At 61.8% G+C, this 20,953-nt stretch overlaps 3 protein-coding genes across 4 annotated transcripts; all 3 read left to right on the top strand.

Annotated features, from left to right (window-relative positions):
- The first annotated feature begins 697 nt into the window (after positions 1–697).
- Positions 698–12,952, top strand: LOC104555636 (uridine-cytidine kinase-like 1). Of its 2 annotated transcripts, none has more exons than XM_061990456.1 (14): positions 698–960; positions 1,118–1,224; positions 1,310–1,480; positions 2,023–2,094; positions 2,400–2,589; positions 2,688–2,749; positions 3,865–3,881; positions 4,620–4,718; positions 10,784–10,877; positions 10,988–11,050; positions 11,227–11,349; positions 11,426–11,533; positions 11,611–11,767; positions 12,068–12,952. In XM_061990456.1, the coding sequence occupies exons 1-14, from the start codon at positions 723–725 to the stop codon at positions 12,184–12,186; spliced, it is 1,620 nt and encodes a 539-aa protein (XP_061846440.1). In that variant the 5' UTR covers positions 698–722; the 3' UTR covers positions 12,187–12,952. The 2 variants fall into 2 exon arrangements, with proteins under 2 accessions (XP_061846440.1, XP_061846441.1); XM_061990457.1 differs by having other exon boundaries at positions 11,929–12,160.
- A 243-nt stretch (positions 12,953–13,195) lies between these two features.
- On the top strand, positions 13,196–15,311 carry DNAJC5G (DnaJ heat shock protein family (Hsp40) member C5 gamma). Its single transcript, XM_061990034.1, has 4 exons — positions 13,196–13,399; positions 13,528–13,741; positions 13,857–14,010; positions 14,587–15,311. Exons 1-4 carry the CDS (start codon positions 13,287–13,289, stop codon positions 14,667–14,669), a joined length of 564 nt encoding a protein of 187 aa, XP_061846018.1. The 5' UTR covers positions 13,196–13,286; the 3' UTR covers positions 14,670–15,311.
- Positions 15,312–16,699: 1,388 nt separating this feature from the next.
- Positions 16,700–19,650, top strand: TRIM54 (tripartite motif containing 54). The gene is given in 10 exon segments (XM_061989983.1): positions 16,700–16,908; positions 17,109–17,281; positions 17,582–17,778; positions 17,781–17,947; positions 18,038–18,271; positions 18,545–18,567; positions 18,657–18,781; positions 19,096–19,197; positions 19,372–19,410; positions 19,606–19,650. Coding segments are annotated over 10 exon segments (1,239 nt in total). The 5' UTR covers positions 16,700–16,740; the 3' UTR covers positions 19,617–19,650.
- Positions 19,651–20,953: the final 1,303 nt, after the last annotated feature.

A 20,953-nucleotide genomic window follows, 5' to 3' on the forward strand; every position in this document is an offset into this window, starting at 1 on the left:
GTCCAGCGAGGGGGAGCGCAGAGTCCCGGCCCTGGGGAGGAACAGCCCCACAGCAGCAGGACGTTCTGGGGGCACCCAGCTGGAGCGAGGGGCAGCAGAAAAGGCCGCGGGGATCATGGGGGACTCTGAGGTGACCAGAGCCAAAACGTGCCCGTGCTGTGCAGGCGGTGGGGCTGCAGTGGGCAAAGCATTGCCAGGCAAGAGAGGGGGTGACCCTTCCCCTCTGCTCACCACTGGTGAGGCCATCTGGGAGTACTGGGCCTAGTGCTGGGCTCCACAAGAGACATGGACAGACAGGGGAGAGTCCAGTGAGAGGAGCTGAAGGGCCAGAGCATCTCTGCTGTGGCTGACAGAGCTGGGACTGCAGGGAGGGTACCAAAAGGATGGAGCCAGGCTCAGCCAGCGGTGCCCAGTGCCAGGACCGGAGGACACGGGCACTCGCTGGACCCCAGGAGAGCACCTCTGTGCGCGGGTCTCTTCCTCAGCCGGGGCATCAGCTGCCCGGGGCCGTGGTGGGGTTTCCGCCCCTGGAAACTGGTCCTGGGAGGCCCAGCCGGAGCGGTACCGGGGCCGTGAGGAGGGAACAGGCACAACCCCGGCGCCCCGAGCGGGGGCGCGCGCGGGGAGCGGGGCGGGGCGGGGGCGCGGGGACCGCCGGGAGCCGCGTGCGGCTGCGGCCCGTCCCGGCAGCCCCCGCGGCCCGTCCCGACCGGCGCGGGGAGATGGCGGCGGCGGGAGCGGAGGAGCGGTGGGGCGCGGCGGGCCCCGAGCGCAGCCCCGGCGCGCTGGGCTCGTTGCTGAGCCGCCTGCCGCTGGCCTCGTCCCCGCGGCGGCGGACCGCCAGCCAGTGCCAGCCAGAGCCGCCGCTGCTGCGCACCAGCAAGCGAACCATCTACACGGCCGGGCGGCCGCCCTGGTACAGCGAGACCGGCGCGCCCGTGGACGAGGCCTTCGTCATCGGTGAGCAGCGGGCCGGGGCTGGGCGAGGGACGGAGCCGGGGCCGGGGTGCCGAGGGAGCCGGGCCGGGGGCGTGGAGGGGCCGGGGGCGCGGAGGGGCCGAGGCCTGGGAAATGATGGAGCCGCGGCCGCCGCGTGCCCCCGCCCACTCGCCCGCAGGCCTGTGCGGCGGCAGCGCCTCGGGCAAGACGACGGTGGCGACGCGGATCATAGAGGCGCTGGACGTGCCCTGGGTCGTGCTGCTCTCCATGGACTCCTTCTACAAGGTGAGCACAGGGCCGCTGCCCGCGGGGGCGAGCGGGGCCGCTGCCCAGGGGTCGGTGCAGTGTCGAGCGGGGCTGGTGCCCGCAGGTGCTGGATGAGGGGCAACAGGCGCTGGCAGCCCGCAGCGACTACAATTTCGACCACCCCGACGCCTTCGACTTCGAGCTGCTCGTCAGCGTCCTCCGCAAGCTCAAGAAGGGCAAGAGCGTGAAGGTGCCGGTGTATGACTTCACCACGCACAGCCGCCGCCGCGAGTGGGTGGGTGCTGCGGGGGAGCCGGGATGAGCCCTGCACCGCGCCGTGAGGAGAGCCCTGGGAAGAGCTGTGGGAGAGGCATGGGGAGTGTGGGGGCTGTGAGACCTGGGAGGGTGAAGGGCAGCAGGTACTGGGGGCCATCAGGTGCAGGAGGGTCATTTAGGGGAGGCTTGAGGGCTTCGAGGCAGGGAGGGAGCACAGAGACACAGAGATGGGTGTGGAAACAGGCCAGCACGGAGTTGGGGGAAAGGCTGCAGTGCGGAGCAGAGAAGAGTGTGGGGAGGGCTGAGGCTGGGGGGAAGGTATTGTCAGAGATTTGCAGTTCCGAGTCAAGGCTCTGGGTCAGTGCAGGACTGGGGCATCGAGTGCAAGGGTGATGAAAAGGGCCTCTAAAGGCTGGGTGGTGTAGGGTAGTTATGGGAAGTCCTACTCGTGGCAAAGGCTCCAAGTGGGTCAGGGCCTGAGGTAATATCTGTGCTGAGCATTGGCCTTGCTGCAGTGTGCTTGAGGAGGGCATGACAAGTGTGACTATTCTCTGCCCCCAGAAAACGGTGTACGGGGCTAATGTCATCGTGTTTGAGGGAATCCTGGCGTTTGCGAACAAGGAGCTGCTGAAGGTATCACTGCCTGATGCGGCTGGTGGCCTGGCCTGGGCTGGGCTGTGGCGGGGAGGGCATGCTGCAGGCGGGATGGACACAGCCCTGGCACAGCCCTCGGTGCTGCCAGGGACGGGTCATGGCTGAGGGCTGCCTGTGGAGAGGCCACCCACCACTGGCTCGCAGAGCATGTCCGTGGGAGAGGCTTCAGGGCAGGCAGCACCGTGCTGTCAGGCCCTGCTGGGCCCATGGGTGAGGGAAAGGAGGCACATCTGATGGTGGGGGGGGTCCTGCATAGGAGGTGCTCACCCCTCCCAGTTTTCCAGCTTCTGGACATGAAGGTGTTTGTGGACACGGACTCTGACATCCGCCTGGTGCGGCGGTTGCAACGCGACATCATGGAGCGCGGGCGCGACATCGTGGGCGTCATCAAGCAGTACAACAAGTTTGTGAAGCCGGCCTTTGAGCAGTACATTGAGCCCACAGTGCAGGTGGCAGACATCGTGGTGCCCAGGGGTGAGGCTGTGCCTTGGCTGCTGGACCTGACCTGAGCATGGGGATGGGCTCAGCTCAGCTCAATGTGTGTGTCTGACCCAGGTCCGCTCTCCTGGCAGGTGGGGAGAACTTCGTGGCCCTGGACCTGATTGTGCAGCATGTGCACAGCCAGCTGGAGAAGGTGAGCTGTGGGTGATCAAGCACAGTGGGTGCAAGAGAGGAGGAGAAGGAGGGCTCTGACTGCAGAGAGGGTGCTGAGGCTATTCACAGCTCTCTGCTCCTGGAGCACCAAGGCGCTCTCGGTGCCTCCTCTCTCTTTGCAAAAGGTGGCAGTGCAGCTCTTGGAGCAAACTAAACATGAGCAGCAATGTACCCTTGTGGGCAGGAAGGCTAATGGCATCCTAGAGAGCGTGAAGAGACTGTAGGCAGCAGGTGGAAGGAGGTTCTCCTTCCCCCCTCCTCTGCCCTAGTGAAGCCTCATCTGGAGCCCTATGTCCAGTTCTGGGCTCCCCAGCTCAAGAGAGACAGGGAACTGCTGGAGAGAGGCCAGCGCAGGGCTACCAAGATGCTGAGGGGAATGGAACAGGTCTGTGAGGAGGAAAGGCTGCAGGACCTGGGGCTGTTCAGCCTGGAGAAGAGAAGGATGAGGGAGTGCCCTTATCAATGCTGAGAAATCCCTAAAGGGTGGGTGTGGAGAGGATGGGGCCAGTGTTTGTTGTGTTGTGGCCAGTGCCAGGACAAGGGGTAACAGGCACAGCTGGAACCCAGCAAGTGCCACTGGCAGAAGGGGAGAAACTTGTTTGGTGTTGAGGTGAGGGAGCCCTGGCCCAGGCTGCCCAGGGAGGGTGTGGAGTCTCCTTCTCGGGAGGTTTCCAGACCCACCTGGACACATTCCTGTGTCCCTTGATGGAGAAGAACCTGCTTGAGCAGGGGCTTGGGCTGGATGAGCTCTGCAGGACCCTGCCAACCCCCACCTTTCTATGATCTGTGAAACTGAACTGTGATGAGGCCTGCGGAAACGGAGATGGGGCTGTGATGCATCACCTCTCTGGCAGAGCCACCCTGCCTGGCTCTGGTGCTCTGTCCCGGCCTCGTGCCTCGCTGTCCCCCTGTCCCAGACAGCTCTCTCAGCCGTCCTCTCCTTTCTGCTCCCTGACTGTGGTCCAGCAGAAGGTTGGGAGCTGTCCTTGGAGGGCCGAGGCTGCCCCTGGAGGACTGTGCTCTTTCCCAGTGCAGTGATCGTGTGTTCTTTCCTTCCCCTTTTGCCACGCTGGATGCCTGCTGTGCCACCCACAGCGCGAGATCACTGTCAGGTACGTGGGGGCCCTTCCAGCCACTGCAAGGCTGGTCCCTGGGCTGGGGGTGGATGGGGGGCTGCCTGCACCCACTGGTCTCCAAGCCCTGTCTCGTGTCCATCCCTGCTGGCCAGAGCCTGTGGAGGAAGCTGAGCCTGGGGCTGAGTGTACCTGCTGTCCCTTGCCTGCCGAGGTGTTTGCCCTGCACGCAGCTCCTTGGGGGCTGTCCTGCCATGACTGTGGGCTCTTATACACCCTGTCCCACGGCAGCTCTGTCTGCCCTGTGTGACTGACTCTGTGTGCTGCTCCTGACTCTTTGTGGAACGTGGATCCTGCCCTGAGTGCTAGAATGCCTGGAGCTGCTCCCTTCTATGGCAGAAGTGACCTGGGCAGTTCCTGTCCCCATTCTTGGGGATGTCATGCAGTCAGACAGCCCTCGCTGCTCTTTGGGGCAGCTCCGTCCTGGGGGTCCTGCCCATGTAGAGCGGCTGGTCCTGCTGCCTGGCTGCTGGCAGAGGCTGCGGCTGAGGGATAGGTTTGTGGCCTGGGGATGTTTGCCCAGTTTTATGGGGTGGTACTGCTTTGGGAGCTCTCACCTGCTACTGGATGTGGGGCTTCCCTGGGAATCAGCCGAGCGCTTTCTGGTATCCAGCTGCTGCGGTGGGCTGGCCAGGAGCCATGGCCCGCTCAAGGGTCCAGCACAGGGGCTCTGTGTGTATGTGCTGTGCTTTTCTGATCACCATGTCTTTGTTGCAGGGCAGCTCTGGCCTCTGCCCACCAAGGGCAGCCCCTGCCGAAGACGCTGAGTGTGCTGGAGAACACGCCGCAGGTGCGGGGCATGCACACCATCATCAGGTAGGGCCCTGCCTCCTTTGGGGCTGCTCCTGGAAATGGGCTGTTCTGTAGGGTCACGCTACACAGCCTGGTGTGAGCCTTCCTTCCTCTGCCTTCAGGATTTCAGATGTAGGTGTTTTCTTGGAGCAGATGTGCTGAGCAGAGCTGGCTTTGGCCTACAGACACTTTTTTCATGGCAAACACTTGGTACCCCTGCTCTGGGTGATGTTTGAGCCGTGGGCAGGCATTTGTTACTAGGACAGGAGGCCGGTCAGCTCTTTCCCAGCTGGAGCACAGGCGCAATAGCTGGTGGCATGGGGTGAAGTGCCCTCGCTGCCACCTTTCCTGAGGCACTTTGGTTTAGAGCCAGCTTACAGAGGGTGACACCCAGGCTGCTGCTGCCAGGACTTCGCCACCCATTTCACCCTTTCTCTCCCCACCAATGCTCCTTTTCTGTCCAGATGACAGTAGCATTAATGTGGGGCCAAGAGACGAATTCTGTGAGGCCACAGTGATGTTCCTTGTCACTGTGAATGCAGGAGCTTGCAGCCTCTGCACGTATTTATCTCTGGGTTGTAAAAGATAAAGGAGGTGCTGGCCTCAGTTGGACTCTTCTGCCCCTGCGCACACTGGGGCTGGAGCAGCACCCATGTTTGGAGAATAACCTCAGGCCACATGCAGGCTGGGCACCTCCTTGCAGGGAGCGAGTGTCCCTTCTGCAGGCTCCTCCTCAGCCTCTTTCCCATGAAACATAGGCTCCAAATGCCCTTCAGGGCAGCAAGAAGCAGGGAGTTGTGTCTTGCTGGGGGATGTAGCACCACCTGTGCTGGGCACAGTCCTGTGTCAATGTCTAGAGCCCACGTACCTCACCCCTAAGCCATGGATTCCTAGTGGTTGAATTTAGGTCCAGCATAAGGGAGCTTTGGAGCAGGGATCACCTTGTCCTTCTGGCATCTTCTTACTCTGGCTTCTTCATGGCCTGAACTGATTTCTCCATCTCATTCTGTCTCATTCTCTATCTTGTTCTACTCTGTGATTCACTGTCTGTGTGCTCAGTGGTAGATGAAGGTTGAAATGAGATCTGTGGAAGTGAGGTCCTGGAGGAGCAGTACCTCAGGGGCTGGACATTGATCCATTGCAAAGGAACCATTGCCAAGAAGTGGGTTTTCACTTACCCCAGGTTTACGCAGGGAGAGAAGAATGCAGGTCTTTGTACAGCAGCCCACCCTGTCTCTGGCCTTCCTCTTCCTGTTCAGTCTCTGGCATGGGCTGTTTACCCACAGCCCCTCCTGCGTTGCTGTGACAAGCCTGGAAGGAGCCTGGGCTGCTCCTTGGCAGGGCCAAGGGTTGGGTCTGACCAGCCGGTGCACGGTGCTGCAGACGAGGGCTGGATCCTTTCCCGTCTGTAGCTGCTGTTCCTCCTTGAAGCCATGTCCTTTTGCTGTGCCAGAACGGCCTCTTGTACCCCCATCTTTATGCCACGAGTGTCTAATACCCTTAATCTACTTAGACTTAGGAGTTTGTTCAGCTGCCCAGGGCAGGGAGGGGAGAAGGCGTGCAGGCTGTGGCTGGCGGTGCTGCTGCTCCTGGCGTGGGGCTGCGGGAGGTTGGACTTTGCCTCCTCCAGATGGTAAATAAAAAAATACCACATTTATGAGAGGCGTTGACTTGGCCTGTCAGCCACCCCCTCAAATCCTGCTGCAGCCCAGGAAAGCAAGGGAAGCTGAAGCAGTGCTGTTACTAAGATCTCTCAGCCAAACAGCTCTTCTAGTAAAAAGTTCCTGTGTTTGGTGACAGAGAGGCAGCTTGTGTTTCTGGTGCTTGTAGGTGATACTTGGCAGTGCTCATTTGCTGCTGAGCGCCTTCAGCGTGGTGTGGGACTGTTAGTGGTGCTCACAGTGACCCCATGGGCTCCCCTCTGCTTGAGGCACTGTCTGTTGACATTCCCTTAGGCTCCGTGGAGAGATTGAGACTGGCAGGTTTTGGAGTGCATGCGTTTTGCCAAGCTTCTTGCACCTCTGTGCGTGAAGTTAGTGTCTTGGCACACCTGACCTCTCATCTTTATGTCAGCTGCCATGGTGCCATCAGCGCCGTTGCGTGGTGGCAGCCCTTGAAGGAGTGCCGGTGCTCTCACCAGCACTGCCTTGGCACGCCAAACCTGGCATCTGGATGCTTCAGAGAGCTGTGAGCCAGGATTTCCCTCCAGCCTCTCTTTTCCCACCCTGTTTTTCCCAGTGCAGCTCCTTTGGAGACAGCCTGTTGGTCTCAGCTTTCCCGACAACGTTTCCCTGTTGTTCAACACTGGAGGCTCTTCTGTGCTTCACCCTTCTGTCTCTGAGGGCCCTTCTGGAAGAGTATCTTATGGCAGCAGATGAACATTCACTCAGTTGAGTCATGGCAAATTCAGGCTTGGCAGCTCAGGGAGAAGTGGTTTCTAGAGTAATGTTCTGTTGTGGTGGCTAGGCAGAAACTGAAAAGTTGTCCTGGATGAGAGCAGATGAAGGATTTTATTCGCGATCGGGCTGAGGATGGACAGTGATAATAAGGTTATCTTCCGACTACAAGACACTCCAATTTTCGGGTCCAGACGGAGCATTTCATGCCACCCATCGGGACTCTGCAGCACTTCACTAGTCCTTGCTGCCCCTCAGGCAACCCTGAAGCATCTTGGTCTCTCTCTGCTGCAGGAGAACAGCATTTCCTTTCCACTCTTTGCATATGAGTACCCCCACACTGCTGGAAAGGCCTCTGGGCCATCCCCCATTGGCCCAGGCTGCAGTGGGGTGGGTCACCTGCCTCCCTCAGGAGGTTTTCTCTGGTCCCAGCCTTTGGACTTCGTGCTCTGGTAGGACACGTTGTCCTGTGCTGGAGCTGTCCTTGAGTTGTGTGTGGTTGTTCGTGCTTCAGTGAGGGGCAGAGCGAGCTGCTCCCTGCGTACCGGGAAGTTGGCAGCGCCAGAGAGGTGCTTCAGACATAGAATCACAGAATGGTAGGGGTTGGAAAGTACCTTTAGAGATCATCTAGTCCAACCCCACTGCCAAAGCAGGCCCACCTAGATAAGGTCACACAGGAACACGTCCAGGCAGGTTTTGAAGAAAAAGACTTCACACCCTCTGTGGGAAGCCTGTGTCAGCATTCCCTCACCTGAACAGTAACATACTTTTCCCTTGTGTTTAAATGGGACTTTTTGTGTTCCAGCTTCATCCCATTACCCCTTAGTCCTGTCACTGGGTACAAGGGAAAAAAGTGGTGCCCCAGCCTCTGACATCTGCCATTTAGATATTTGTAAATGTTAGTGAGATCCCCTTGCAGTCTTCTCTTATCTAGATTAATCTTACAATTGTTTTGGTTGGAAAATAAGATCCAAGTCCAACCCCTAACCCATGTCTCTCAGTGGAACAGGGAAGCTGTCTGTGCTCACGTTTCCCAGGGACCTGAATGTGCTGTCTGGCCTTGGCTACAGACACTCCTTCCGTGAGTGGAGGCGACAGCGTGCTCTGGCTCCCAGCAGGATGTCTGCTGCCAGGCTGGCACCCTGGTGCTCTGCTGCTGAGGCTGCCAGGGAAGAGCGAGGTGCTGGGGAGCTGCTGGCTGTGGTGCTGCAGGGAGACCAAGCCAGAGTACTCCTACTCTCTGAGTGCTTCAGGGAGGGTTCTGTGCTGCTGCCAGGGGATGGCATAGCCATCCTCTCTTACAGCTTCTACCCCTCCCACCCCCTGCCACCCCGTGTTGGTGGTTGCTTAAAGCCTAGGTGAGAATTTTCTTGGTTGTCTTTGCCCATATGTGACAAGGGAGGCACACCAGGGCCTTCTGGCACAGGGCCCGAGGACACTCCTCCATCCCTGAGACATGTTTTGGGCTGTGGAGGAACCCACCTCTATGGGCTGGTGTGGGAGAAGCTGCTGTGGGTGGGCACGTGGGTGCAGCCCACCCGTGAAGGCAGGCACGTGCTGACAGCCCACACAGAAGAGCTGGAGAAAGGGAGCCTGTTTTTTTCCAGACCACAACTGATTTTATGACCTCCCTGGGAGTGTCCCACTGTCCCCGGGTCCCTTGGAAATGTTCCCATTAGTGACATTCTGTGCTCCCTGCAGAGCTGTCAGGCGGTGCCCAGGGCTGGCTGCAAAGGTACCTTGGGACAGCAGCAACTGTTTATCCTTCTTGTGAGGATTGTCGGCTGGGCTGTCATTGTGGTGAGATGTGAGAAGTGACAGATGATGTCTTAAAATACAGAGTAAAAATACTCAATGTCCTTCTGCTTCTTCTGGATGGTTGCCAGTCCCACCTCTTCTATCTGGAAGCTGGCAAACGTCTGTAGGGCTCCTTTGTTCCTCATGTTCTCCTGAACACCCCAGGGCCGTGCACGGGCTGTGCGGCTTGCAGCACAGGTCAAGAAAGCGAAAGCAGATTTCGGCTGCGTTGTGTTAAACCACAGCCCTTTGGTGTGAGCCTGCCTCTTGGTCATAGCGCAGCCAAAGGAGACAGAAGCTTGTTCTTGATGGTTCTCCAGGAAGATGCCACTCAAACCACAGAATCATGGAATGGGAGGAGGAGTTGGCAGGGCCCTGCAGAGCTCATCCAGCCCAAGCCCCTGCTCAAGCAGGTTCCCCTCCATGAGGGGGCACAGGAACGTGTCCAGGCAGGTTTGGAAACCTCCCGAGAAGGAGCCTCCACACCCTCCCTGGGCAGCCTGGGCCAGGGCTCCCTCACCTCAACACCAAACAAGTTTCTCCTCCTGTGCCAGTGGCACTTGCTGGGTTCCAGCTTGTACCTGTTATCCCTTGTCCTGGCACTGGCCACAACACAACAAACACTGGCCCCATCCTCTCCACACCCACCCTTTAGGGATTTATCAGCACTGATGAGGTCCCCCTCAGCCTTCTCTTCTCCAGGCTGAACAGCCCCAGGTCCTGCAGCCTTTCCTCCTCACAGACATGTTCCAGTCCCCTCAGCATCTTAGTAGCCCTGCGCTGGCCTCTCTCCAGCAGTTCTCTGTCTCTCTGGAGCTGGGGAGTCTAGAACTGGACACAGGACTCCAGATGAGGATTCGCTAGGGCAGAGGAGAGGGGGTGGAGAACCTGCTATTTGCCTTTTTGCCCAAGCAGCCATGAGCTGTGAGAGGCACAGGGTGACATCAGTGGATTCTTTATGATCACATTGTATACTATGAGCAACTCGTAGATCTACCTCCTTTTCCTGCCCTATTGCAAGAGGGATGCTCCTGGGAATTGCAGCCCCATTGTGGTTTTATTCTGGTTTTTATTTATATCTAGCTGCTTGTAGGACTTCAGAGTTCTGATGAGGTGACACCAGGTATTTCAGAATCTCTCTTATTCCTGGCAGTAGTTCATCTCTAAGTAGGTGCGTCATTGGAGAGGAGCTGGGAGCATGTCAGCTGCTTTCCTGTTACAGCTGTCAGGTGTCAAGCACTTGCTGCTTCCTCCCGAGTGTCTGTTGCCCCAAGAGCCAACAGTGCTGCCTGATGTTCTGCTGCTCCCGTCCTGTTTCTCTCGTGACTCTTTCCACCTGGTCAGCAATTTTGTCCTAAATCTCCAGCTCTGTAAATCCTTCAGCAGAGATTCAGCAGCAATTAGAGGTTGTGCTCAATGCTGTACTTCTGCACTCGCTCCTGGAGCACCTGCACCGTCTCTGTTGAGGGTGTACATCGACACCAGGCTGCTTGTGTTACCCACATCCCGCCTTATTGCTGTTGACTTTACTCCCTTTGCTAGCCCAGCTAGTCCACTGTGCAGAGTCAGCTCTGAACCGTCCCCCAAGTCCCAGAGAGGGCAGAACAGCATGGCATAGCATCCTTTTGCTTTATCCAATCTGCTGCAGGCTTTATGACCCCCTGCCCTTCCAGGGGGACTGAACATGTTTCTTGACCACGTGGTTCTTTCTAGATGACACCCAAGGTCTTCAGCAAGCCCTGAAACATTGATGGCTGCTGACTGTGTCTCCTCCCTGAGGGCTTCCAGGTTCTCACAGCTTGCTTGCTGGCCATGCTGGCCTTCCTCTGGAGCTCTCTGCAGGATGATGGAGCAGGAACTCTGCTCTCATCTCACGTGGGCATCCTCCCTCAATAGGAACAAGGAGACGACCAGGGATGAGTTCATCTTTTACTCCAAGCGCCTGATGAGGCTGTTGATTGAACATGCCCTCTCCTTCCTGCCACTGAAGGTGAGTGACTGCTCCTTGCGTGTGGCTGTGGCCACATTCCCCGTCCTGAGCCCCTGGGACATGCAGGGACTCGGCTTCATCTGCACTCCTCTCTCCTGCCCCTTCTGCAGTCGGTCACTGTGGAGACACCCCAGGGGACAACGTACGAAGGAAAGCGGTTCCACAGGCAGCGGGTGAGATGTCCTCACCCTTTTCTCCCCACAAGCACACAGCTGCCCGGGAGAACCTCGTGGCTCCTGGGGCCTGTCCCTCTGCACAGGAGCTGCTCTGTGGGACCTGTTTCCCCTTAGCTCCCTGGGGCGCCCGCACACCAGCACACCAGCAGGCAACCGCTCTCACCCTTCCCCAGATCACAGGCGTGTCCATCCTGCGAGCAGGAGAAACCATGGAGCAGGCCCTCACCGCTGTGTGCAAGGACATCCGCCTTGGCAAGATCCTCATCCAGACCAACCTGGACACGGGGGAACCCGAGGTGAGCGGCACCCGCTGCCCCAGGGCAGAGTCCCCAGCACCACAGAGTGAGTGACGGCTTGTCTTTCCCTCCTCAGCTCCACTACCTGCGCCTCCCCAAGGAGATCAGCGAGGACTATGTCATCCTTATGGACAGCACTGTATCCACAGGGGCTGCAGCCATGATGGCCGTACGCGTCCTGCTGGTGAGAAGGCAGGGGGAGGAGGCTGGGCAGGTGGCCCTCCTGGCCTAGGCCTAGCTCTCACGGCTCTGGTGCTGCAGGATCACGATGTGCAAGAGGACAGGATCTTCCTGCTGTCACTGCTGATGGCGGAGATGGGGGTACATTCTGTGGCCTACGCCTTTCCCCGCGTCCGCATCATCACCACCGCTGTGGACAAGAGGATCAATGAGGAGTTCCACATCATCCCGGGCATCGGTGAGGGCCACCATGGACATGCTGTGCCTGCCAGGCTGAGTCCCCAGTCCCTCACCTGAGCTGCCAGTGGGTGCCCCACAGGCACGCTGAGGGAGCCCTGGGGGGAAAATTGCAAGGCGGCTGCTGCCACCATCCTCTCTCTCTGTCCCCTCATCCTTCAGGTAACTTTGGGGACAGATACTTTGGCACTGATGGCCCCTCTGCCTGGTGTGAGAGTGACGGCATGGACTGCTGAGCTGCCTGGCCATGGAGCCACCAGCCAGGCTGGCCACAGGGCAAACCCCCTGCCTCTGCTTCCAGGAAGGGCTCCGAGCTGCTGGTCTGTGCCACCTGCCCACAGCACGCCCCTGCCAGCCCATGGCTCTCCTGCCCGCAGGACCAGCCTCTCGCTGACAGCCTCTCCCTTCCACCCCTTGTGAGATGATGCTCCCAGAGGAGGGAGGGAGGGATGGCTTCGCCTGCGGCTGAACACTCCCCTGTCCTTACCCCCCAGGCCCCCTGCACGGGTGGGTGGGCTCCCTGGGGCTTGTGCCTGAGCGCTGGTCCCCCTCTCCTGCGGGGAGATGGGGAATGGCATTCTATCCCCTCGAGGCTTGTCCCGGGCCCTGGCTGGGCACTGGGTGAGCTCCCTTGCTGGAATCTGTATTTATTTGTATTTATTTTGAGCAGCTGCCCCCCACTCCAGGCTCTCCTGTGGCGTGGGTCCAGCTACTTGAAAAACATCAGGGATTGGGGATCTCCTCAAGGAACCACCTTGTCCCCACCGATCTGACACTCCGTTGCCTCCCACTCCCCAGCCGAGCCTGGCTCAAGGGGAGCAGGACAGAGGCTTTGCCTTCACCTCTCCTCGCCGGGGGTTTGATATTCAAACACTCTCCCTGCGGGTCCCGGCCGCCTCCCACTCCACGGGGTCATCCTGGGGCCCAGCCCGGCCCCGCGGGCCTCCGGTGCCCCAGGGGTGGGGAGGGAGGGCGGTTCTGCCCCGGGGCCCTGCTCTGCCCCCGCCGCCGCCGCCGCCGCCCGTGTTGCTCAGGTTCTTCTTCGAAAGGGCAGCAGCGGCCTCGCCTCCCCCGCCGAGGCAGCGGGAGCGGCCCCGGGGCCCGGTGCTGCCCGCCGGGCCCAGGGCACTGCCCCCCGCCCCCTCCCCTCTGCCCTCCTTTTGTACCTAATAAAGGAGCAGCGCGACCCGGGAGTGCCGCGTCCTGCCCCGCGACGGGTCCGCACGGGCAGCCGCCCACCCGCGGGGTGTCCCGGGGGGCCGGTGCCGGCGGGTGCGTGTGACTGGGATGTCACGGGGAGGGAGGCGGGCGCGACGGGGTCTGTGCGTGTGCGGTGCTGACCGGGTCACCGCGCACGGGCTGCGCGGGGGGAGGCGGCCGGCTGGCGCGCAGAAGCCCCGGGGCCGCCCGGGGCCGCGGGTCGGGCGCCTGCGCAGAGCGGCGGCGGGCGCGGGCGGAAGCGGCGGGCGCGGGGCCGGACCGGTCGGTTCCTCCGTTCACCTCCGCGGGGCGCGGGCGCCATGGCAGAACCTGGGCGGCCGCAGCGGAAGCTGTCCCGAGTCGGGGAGAGCCTCTACCGCGTCCTGGGCCTGCAGAAGGGCAGCTCCCCCGACGAGATCAAAAAGGCGTACCGGTACGGCGGGGCACGGGCAGGGGCGGGGGGAGCGGCCGCGGAGCGGGGCCGGGCGGGTGGGGGCGTCCCGGCGCCCGAAGCGGGACCGGGGGCCGTCCCGGGCCCGTCTCACCCGCCGTGCCCCGCAGGAGGTTGGCGCTCAAGTACCACCCGGACAAGAACCCCGATGACCCGGCGGCTGCCGAGCGCTTCAAGGAGATCAACAGCGCCCACGCCACGCTGAGCGACGAGGACAAGCGCCGTCTCTACGACCAGTACGGCTCCCTGGGGCTCTACGTGGCCGAGCAGTTCGGCGACGATGCCGTCAAGCACTATTTCCTCATGTCCAAGTGGTGGTTCCAGGTAAGCCTGGCCGGTTCGGCCTCCCCGTGAGGCACAGTTGGGGCATCGCCGTGCCAGGGCCTGGCTGCTGCTGCAGCCCCGGGGTCTCACAGGCCTGCCATCCCTTCCTCTCCAGGCCCTGGCTCTGTGCTGCGGTGCTCTCACCTGCTGCTGCTGCTGTTGTTGCTGCTGCTTCTGCTGTGGGACGTGCTCCCCGCCCAAGGAGGATGAGTCCTACAAGTATGTTGACCCCAAGGACCTGGAGGCACAGATGCACGCGGAGGACAGCGGTGAGTCGGGCTGGGATGTTGGTGTGTCTGGCTTTGTGTCTTGTGGGGCTCCGGGGAAGTTCCCCCCCCCCCCCTTCTCACCCTATTTCAAGGACAGCTCTGGCTTAAGGCTTGGACTGGACTTAGCTGCAGCTTCTGCTTAACAGCCATCCCTTGGGGATTCCTGTCCAGACCAGGGATGGGGATAATAATTGGTAGAGGGAACCACCACACAGGCCATGGGGATGACTTCTTCCTTATGTGTCCCTGGGCAAGGGTCCCCTGATGCCCAGGTCTGCGGCTGAGACACTCAGGCCCAGGCTCTCTGGGACAATGAACATAAGGGGAGCAGCCGTGTTCCAGGCTGGCTTTGTTCCCTGGGCACTGGTCATAGTGGTGTCTACAGGGGCTGCAGTTGGGGGACTTCTGTGGGTTTCCATGGGGCAGAGGGCACTGCTACACAGCTGTGTGCTGGCTGGAGGTTTGGGAGCCTTGGTCTGTGTCAGCCTTTGTGAGGGTGTTTGGATGCCCCAGGTACCTGCTTGCCAGCACGGTGAGACACGACTGAGCCACTGATTTCCAACTTTTCTTTTCCAGATCGGCAGATACCTGTTGTGGCCCAGCCCCCACCAGCCAGCACAGAGCCCTTGCCAGCTGCCAGCGCCAGGACCAATGCCTGAGGCTGGTCTCAGCTCTGCCAGCTCCCCAGGGCTCCTTCTTTGGGACTGTCACTTTCCGGGACCCCGGTCATGCCACTCAGGATGGCTCTGCAGCCTCTCAGTGGCTAGAATCTCAGGTTAATTTGGCCAGCATTAATGCAGAGGCTCTTCTGCCCCTGCTCAAGCTCCAGGGCAATGCCCCTGTCTCCCAGCACTGGTGGTGGAGGTGGCACACACTACTATGCCCCATCCCCAGTGCCTCGCCTGCTGCTGTGCCCCTGCCTGGGCCTGGGCACCAACATCAGGCCCATGCAGCCGCCAGCAGAGACCTCTCCGGGTGGGCTTCATGGGTTGGGAGAGGCAGACGAGTGTGTCTGAGACCGTCAGCACTGTAACCTCTGGGGCTGAGCCCACTGCCTGCCCTCACAGGGACCCTCCTGATGGGTGCTGGGTGCCAAATGCTGCTTGTGTTTGGGGTGCCACCTTCTGAACCCCCTTTCTTTCTGTCCTACTACGGCCCTAGGGCACTGGCTGCACCCCACGCTGCAGCTGCTGGTGGGATCCCTGCAGGGCTGGGCCCGAGGCAGGCAGTTTCCCTGGGTCTGTGTAGGTGTTACGGGTACCATTAAAGGGTGACAGGAGGGGAAGTGGTTCTGTCTGGTCTCTGTCTCCTCAGGGGTTGCCTTGACCACTCTGCCTGGCCCTGTGCTCAGCTGTGGGGGACTGTGGCTGTGGATCCGGTGGGGATGGTGGGCTGAGCCAGGTGAGGAGTGAGTCATGTGGAGGGGCAGCTTGAGGGAGTGCTTTTTCACAAGGGTGAATGTTACTCTGTCTCCTGTCACCTTCAGGGGCAGTTGTGTACTGCAGGCAGTGCTGACTCCTGCAGGGCTGGGCTTTCCCACCTCACAGCTGTGCTCTGAGGGGCAGCAGCAGTTTCCATGGGGCAGAGGGCACTGCTGCATGGCTGTGCAATGGCTTGAAGCTTGGGAGCCTCGGTCTGTGGGGGCCCACTGTGCGGGGCCTGTCTCTGGTCCTCCCGCTGCTGCTGTGCTGTGCAGTACTGGCCTTGTCTTCCTGTGTCCCGTGGGAGATGGTTGCACTGGGCAGGAGCAACGGTGCTATGGCTGCCCAGAGCAGCTGCCCTGTCCCATTGCGTGTGCCAACTGATGGCTTGGTGCGTGGGACCTGCCATGCCCTGCTGCCCTGAGCCCTGCTCCCTGCTCTCTGCCCCCTGCCTGGGCAGTGCTACCTGCAGCCTGCCTCCTGCCCACCCAGTCTGGAGCTGTGGCCCTACTGAAGGCCAGGGCCAGACTGTGCTGCCCCATCTCAGGAGAACAAGAGGTGAGAGGGACATGAGCCCTTCCCCATCCCTCCCACTGCTTCAGGCAGCAGCCTCTGCCCATAGCTGCCCAGGCTCTGTCTCATGCCCTAAATATAGCCGGGGTGCCAGGGCGAGAGATGGGACCATGATGTCCCTGGCACTGGCCCTCCTGAGTGCCCTTCCACACTGCTCTTTGCAAGGGCTGGCGCTGGGAAGGGTCTGGGAGGCCTGGGGGACCCTGGCCAGACTCCGGCCCCTCTGCCTGCAGGAGAGGGCACCCACGTCCCCAGCGAGACCCTGTGGCTCTGCTCCTTGCTGGCTCTGCGGACCCCTTCCCCCAAGCCTGCCCCAGGACCGGGCTCGGGCAGGACAGGGCCGAGCCCCTCAGCCTCCCGGGTAGGGGGCAGTGGGGCAGCCCTGCGGGGCCCTGGGAGAGAACGAGGATCGAGGCTGGTCTGGGCTGTGGCGGGCAAGGTGGGGAGGTCTGCCCGGGGAGTGTGGCTCGACCCCCGCTCCCCGAGGCTGCCGGGGCTGCCAGTCCCGGGGCTCAGCCGATCCCGGGGCGCGGGCCGAGCGCGGGGCCGTGACTCAGTGTCACCCGACGCCGCCGACAGCTGCGGCGGCCCCGGCGGGGCGGGGGGCGGCTAAAATTAGCGCCGTGCTCAGCGGGGCCGGGGCCGGGGCCGGGGCAGAGCGGGCCGGAGCCGGGGCCGGAGCCGGATCGGGGCCGTGCTGCGCAGCGTCGGGCCGGGCCGGGCCGGGACCGCGGCAATGAACTTCGCGGTGGGGCTGAAGCCGCTGCTGGCGGAGGCGCGGAGCATGGAGAGCCTGGAGAAGCAGCTCATCTGCCCCATCTGCCTGGAGATGTTCACCAAGCCCGTGGTCATCCTGCCCTGCCAGCACAACCTCTGCCGCAAGTGTGCCAACGACGTCTTCCAGGTGCGCCCGCCCCGGCCCCGGCCCCGGGAGGAGTCGCCGGGACTCCCGGCTGGGCTGTGCTCGGGAGATGGGGGGCGGGGGCTGTGTCCGCGGCCGTGCCCGTGCGGGAGATGCGGGGCACACAGCGGGAGGCGGGGTACCCGGGCTCCGAGGGGCTCCGGGGCAGCCGCAGCCGTGACCCGCCGCCCCGCCGCCCGCAGGCCTCCAACCCGCTGTGGCAGTCGCGGGGCTCTAGCGCGGTGCCGTCGGGGGGACGGTTCCGGTGTCCGTCGTGCCGTCACGAGGTGGTGCTGGACCGGCACGGGGTGTACGGGCTGCAGCGGAACCTGCTGGTGGAGAACATCATCGACATCTACAAGCAGGAGTCGGCCAGGTGCGGGGAAGGCACAGGGAACCCACAGGGCGTGGAGAGGCAATGGAGCTGCAGGCACAGGGCTGGAGGCGAGACCGTGGGGATCATAAGGGGCTAGGAGTGTCCCTGAGGATTGGAGTGTCCCTGGTGCTGGGGTCATCCTTGTGGATGGGGGTGTTCTTGGGGCTGGTGTCCCATGGGCAGGGGTTGTCCCTGAAGCTGGGGTGTCCTTGGGGCTGGTGTTTCCCTGGGGCCAGGGATATCCCTGGGGCTGGGGTGTCCCTGAGGCTGGTGGGCAGCAGTGCCTGCCCCCCCCCGCAGGCCCCTCCACGCCAAGGCTGAGCAGCACCTCATGTGTGAGGAGCACGAGGACGAGCGGATCAACATCTACTGCCTGCGCTGCGAGGCGCCCACCTGCTCCCTCTGCAAGGTCTTCGGGGCACACAAGGACTGCGAGGTTGCGCCACTGCCCGCTGTTTACCAGCGCCAGAAGGTGGATGGCCCTGGGGGGACTGGTGAGGGGCCTGGGGGCTGCCCACCCCACCCAGCACCCACCCACCCTCACGCCCAATCCATCCCGTCTCGTCCCAGAGCGAGCTCAGTGATGGCATTGCCATGCTGGTGGCAGGGAACGACCGCATCCAGGCCATCATCACCCAGATGGAGGAGATCTGCCATACCATTGAGGTGGGGGCCGGGGGGAGTGTCCCTGGGTGCTGTGCCCATGGTGGGGACACAGCGGGACCGGAACAGCCCCTGAACCCCTTGGTCCTGCAGGAGAACGGCCGTCGGCAAAAGCAGCACCTGGGGCTGCGCTTTGACTCGCTGTACGGCATCCTGGAGGAGAGGAAGAAGGAGCTGCTGCAGAGCATTGCGCAGGAGCAGGAGGAGAAGGTGCAGCATGTGCGGGGCCTCATCCGCCAGTATGGCGACCACCTGGAGGCTTCCTCCAAGCTGGTGGAGTCAGCCATCCAGGCCATGGAGGAGCCCCAGATGGCTGTCTACTTGCAGGTCTGTGTGGAGTGGAGGGGGGCACAGGTGTGCGGTGGGGCAGGACTCCCCCAAGGCTGTGCTGAGGAACCTGGGAGGATGGGTTACTTCAGGGGGTCTGGGACTGCCCCAGGGCTGTGTGGTGGGACTGTGGTTGCTCCAAAGGCTCTGGGGCTGTCCCTGGGACATGCTAGGGTGAGGCTGTCGTGGGGGGCACGTCTGACTCCTGGGATCCCAGCTCCCATTGCTCCAGGGAAACACTGACACATCCCCACCCTCCGCTTTCCTCCACAGCACTCCAAGGAGCTCCTGAAAAAGTGAGTGAGGACAAAGGGTATGGGGGTGGGGGCACAGGGGCCCTGTGTGTGCTGGGTCCTGGCAACTCCTGGGGGAATCCTGCCTGCAGGATCATGGACATGTCCAAGGTGTCGATGAGCAGCCGCCCAGAGCCTGGCTATGAGAACATGGACCACTTCTCCATCAATGTGGACTATGTGGCAGAAATGCTGAGGACCATCGAGTTCCAGACAGGTGCTGGCACTGGAACAAGTGCTGCTTTGCCTGGGGGTGTGCGTGGGACAGGCAGAGCACCCGCTGCCTCATGCCCTGTGTAGGGATGTCTCCCCTTGTGCCCAGGAATGGGGATATGTGTCCCCTCAGCACTGCCCAGGGACCTTGCAGGGTCAGGCTTGCACTGTGCCTTTTTTTCCTGGCTCATGGTCTGCTGCATCCCATGCCAGGGCCAGACTCCTGTGCTGGGCTGGTCACTCCCTTCCTAGGGTGTCCTTGGGCTGCCCGCACCTTGAGGAGGGAAAGTCCTGTCTGACCTGTCCCCTGCCCCACAGAGCCACTGGGCGAGGACGAGGCAGATGGCCCTGGTGATGGCAATGAGGCTGCGGTGGACGAGGATCGTCTGGATAGCCTGGAGGCACCTGAGGCTGTGGAGGGTGAGTCCCCACTGTGCCATGCCATGCCATGCCATGCCATGCCTTGCTGTGCTGTGTGTGTCCCATGCTGTGCCATGTCTGTGTGGCTGCACCATGGCCTGTGTGCAGATGCACAGACTGAGCAGCATCCCAGGGCATCCCCGTCTCCAGCTTGTGTCCTGTTTTCCTTCACAGATGTGGGGCCGAGGCAAAAGCCGGCAAGTTCACCCCATGGTGAGACCCTCACTAGGACTGGGGGGGAGTGGGTGGGGGGATGTGTATATGTGCCATGGGGCAGAAGGGGCAGCTCCTGGGGGCAGATGGGGATGGGGGGGTTCACACCTCTGGGCCCCCCCAGGCCATCCCTGTCTCCCTGCAGGGACTGGCATGGGGGTCCTGGGGCTCCCCTGAGGGCAGTTTCCTGGGCAGGTCAGCACTGAGGCAGTGCCATGGGGCAGCACTGGCATCCACTGGCTCATCGCCACCCCTGGCACCCCTTGGCAAGCTCCAGGCCCGTTGCTGTGATTCCCCATCTCTGACATTAAACCGTGTGTGAGAATGTCATCTCTGGTGTGGTGTGTGGGCCAGGGAGGGCACAAGGTTTCCCCTGCCACCCTGTCATAGCTCTGCACCAGCTCCATGGGGTCCAGCCTGGGCACAGCCCCTACCCCATGACACAACTATTCCCTGGGACCCCACACAAGGGGCTGGATCCCTGCGAAGCCCCAGCACAGCTCAGCTCTAGCAGCCTGGGACAGGATGTGGCCGGGAGCTTCACACCTCAGGCTCTGCAGTGGGAGTCTGCCCCTCCACCGCAGCCCCCCCGGAGCTGGGCTGGACACCACTCACAGCAGCACCGTCCCCTGGGTGCCCTGAGCAAACAGGACTCGGATGAGCTGTCTGAGCACACAGCCCTCAGTGCCAGCTCTGCGCCACAGCCCCCCCCCACTGCTGGCCGAGCCCCCTGGGAGGGCCGTGGCAGCTCCAGCTGCGTCACCCGCCTTGTCCCACACCGCTGCTGCGTCATGGCTGATGTAGCAGATGATGCACATGGCAAGGGGCTTCCGATGGGGACAAGGCTGGGGCTGCGCAGGTGCCCTACGAGTGTCCATGCTGCTCCACATCACCCCAGCCAGGATGCAGCAAGGGCTGGCTGCTTGGGCTTGTCTGGGACCCCCAGTACCCAACAGGCCCAGGCACCTCCCTCCAGCAAGCCCAGGGCCATCAAACTGGCCAGAGGCTGAAGTGCAGGGCCCTGGAATCGAGGATAGGCTGTCACGAGTGGAGGAAGCAAAATGCCAGTGGCAGGTCCTGGTGAATGAGGGGCTGTGACAGGAGCCAGGCCCTAGAGGGAAGCCTGGGAGGCTGGGGGATGCTCTGGCAGCTGTAGAGGCCCCTGTGCCAGCAGCACCCTTCCCATGCTGCCAGCTGATTCCTGGCCCAGTCTGGGTCCCTGGGAGCACACATTCCGGGACAGAAGCTGGGCAGGGGATGCAGTGGGGTCAGGAATTGGGCTTGTGCAAGCATGGAGAGATGAGCTCCCTCAGCTGCCTGTTGGGGTACAGGGAGCTGGACACCTGCACAGCACAGGAGCTGGTGAGACAAGCTAGAGCAGAGGGCATTCCCATTGGACACCAGGAAAACTTCCCCCAAGAGCACAGTAACCCTTAAAATGAGTCTGGGGAGGCCAGGGCAACTCTAGCCATCCCAGCATGGCCCCTGCTTGGGATAGGGAGATGGGCGAGAGGGAGCAACACTGCAGCTGAACCCACCATGA

Source organism: Colius striatus, chromosome 2 (genome assembly GCF_028858725.1).
Source record: "Colius striatus isolate bColStr4 chromosome 2, bColStr4.1.hap1, whole genome shotgun sequence".
Classification (NCBI taxonomy): Eukaryota; Metazoa; Chordata; class Aves; order Coliiformes; family Coliidae; genus Colius; species Colius striatus.

What these genes read in the sequence shown, in the direction of transcription:
- DNAJC5G (XM_061990034.1), top strand. Translation starts at nt 13,287, where the DNA reads ATGGCAGAACCTGGGCGGCCGCAGCGGAAGCTGTCCCGAGTCGGGGAG. An exon ending in GAGATCAAAAAGGCGTACCG is followed by an intron (nt 13,400 to 13,527) that starts GTACGGCGGGGC and finishes CGTGCCCCGCAG; the next exon opens with GAGGTTGGCGCTCAAGTACC. An exon ending in TGTCCAAGTGGTGGTTCCAG is followed by an intron (nt 13,742 to 13,856) that starts GTAAGCCTGGCC and finishes CTTCCTCTCCAG; the next exon opens with GCCCTGGCTCTGTGCTGCGG.
- LOC104555636 (XM_061990456.1), top strand. Translation starts at nt 723, where the DNA reads ATGGCGGCGGCGGGAGCGGAGGAGCGGTGGGGCGCGGCGGGCCCCGAG. An exon ending in CGAACAAGGAGCTGCTGAAG is followed by an intron (nt 2,095 to 2,399) that starts GTATCACTGCCT and finishes CCAGTTTTCCAG; the next exon opens with CTTCTGGACATGAAGGTGTT. An exon ending in CCACATCATCCCGGGCATCG is followed by an intron (nt 11,768 to 12,067) that starts GTGAGGGCCACC and finishes CTCTGCTTCCAG; the next exon opens with GAAGGGCTCCGAGCTGCTGG.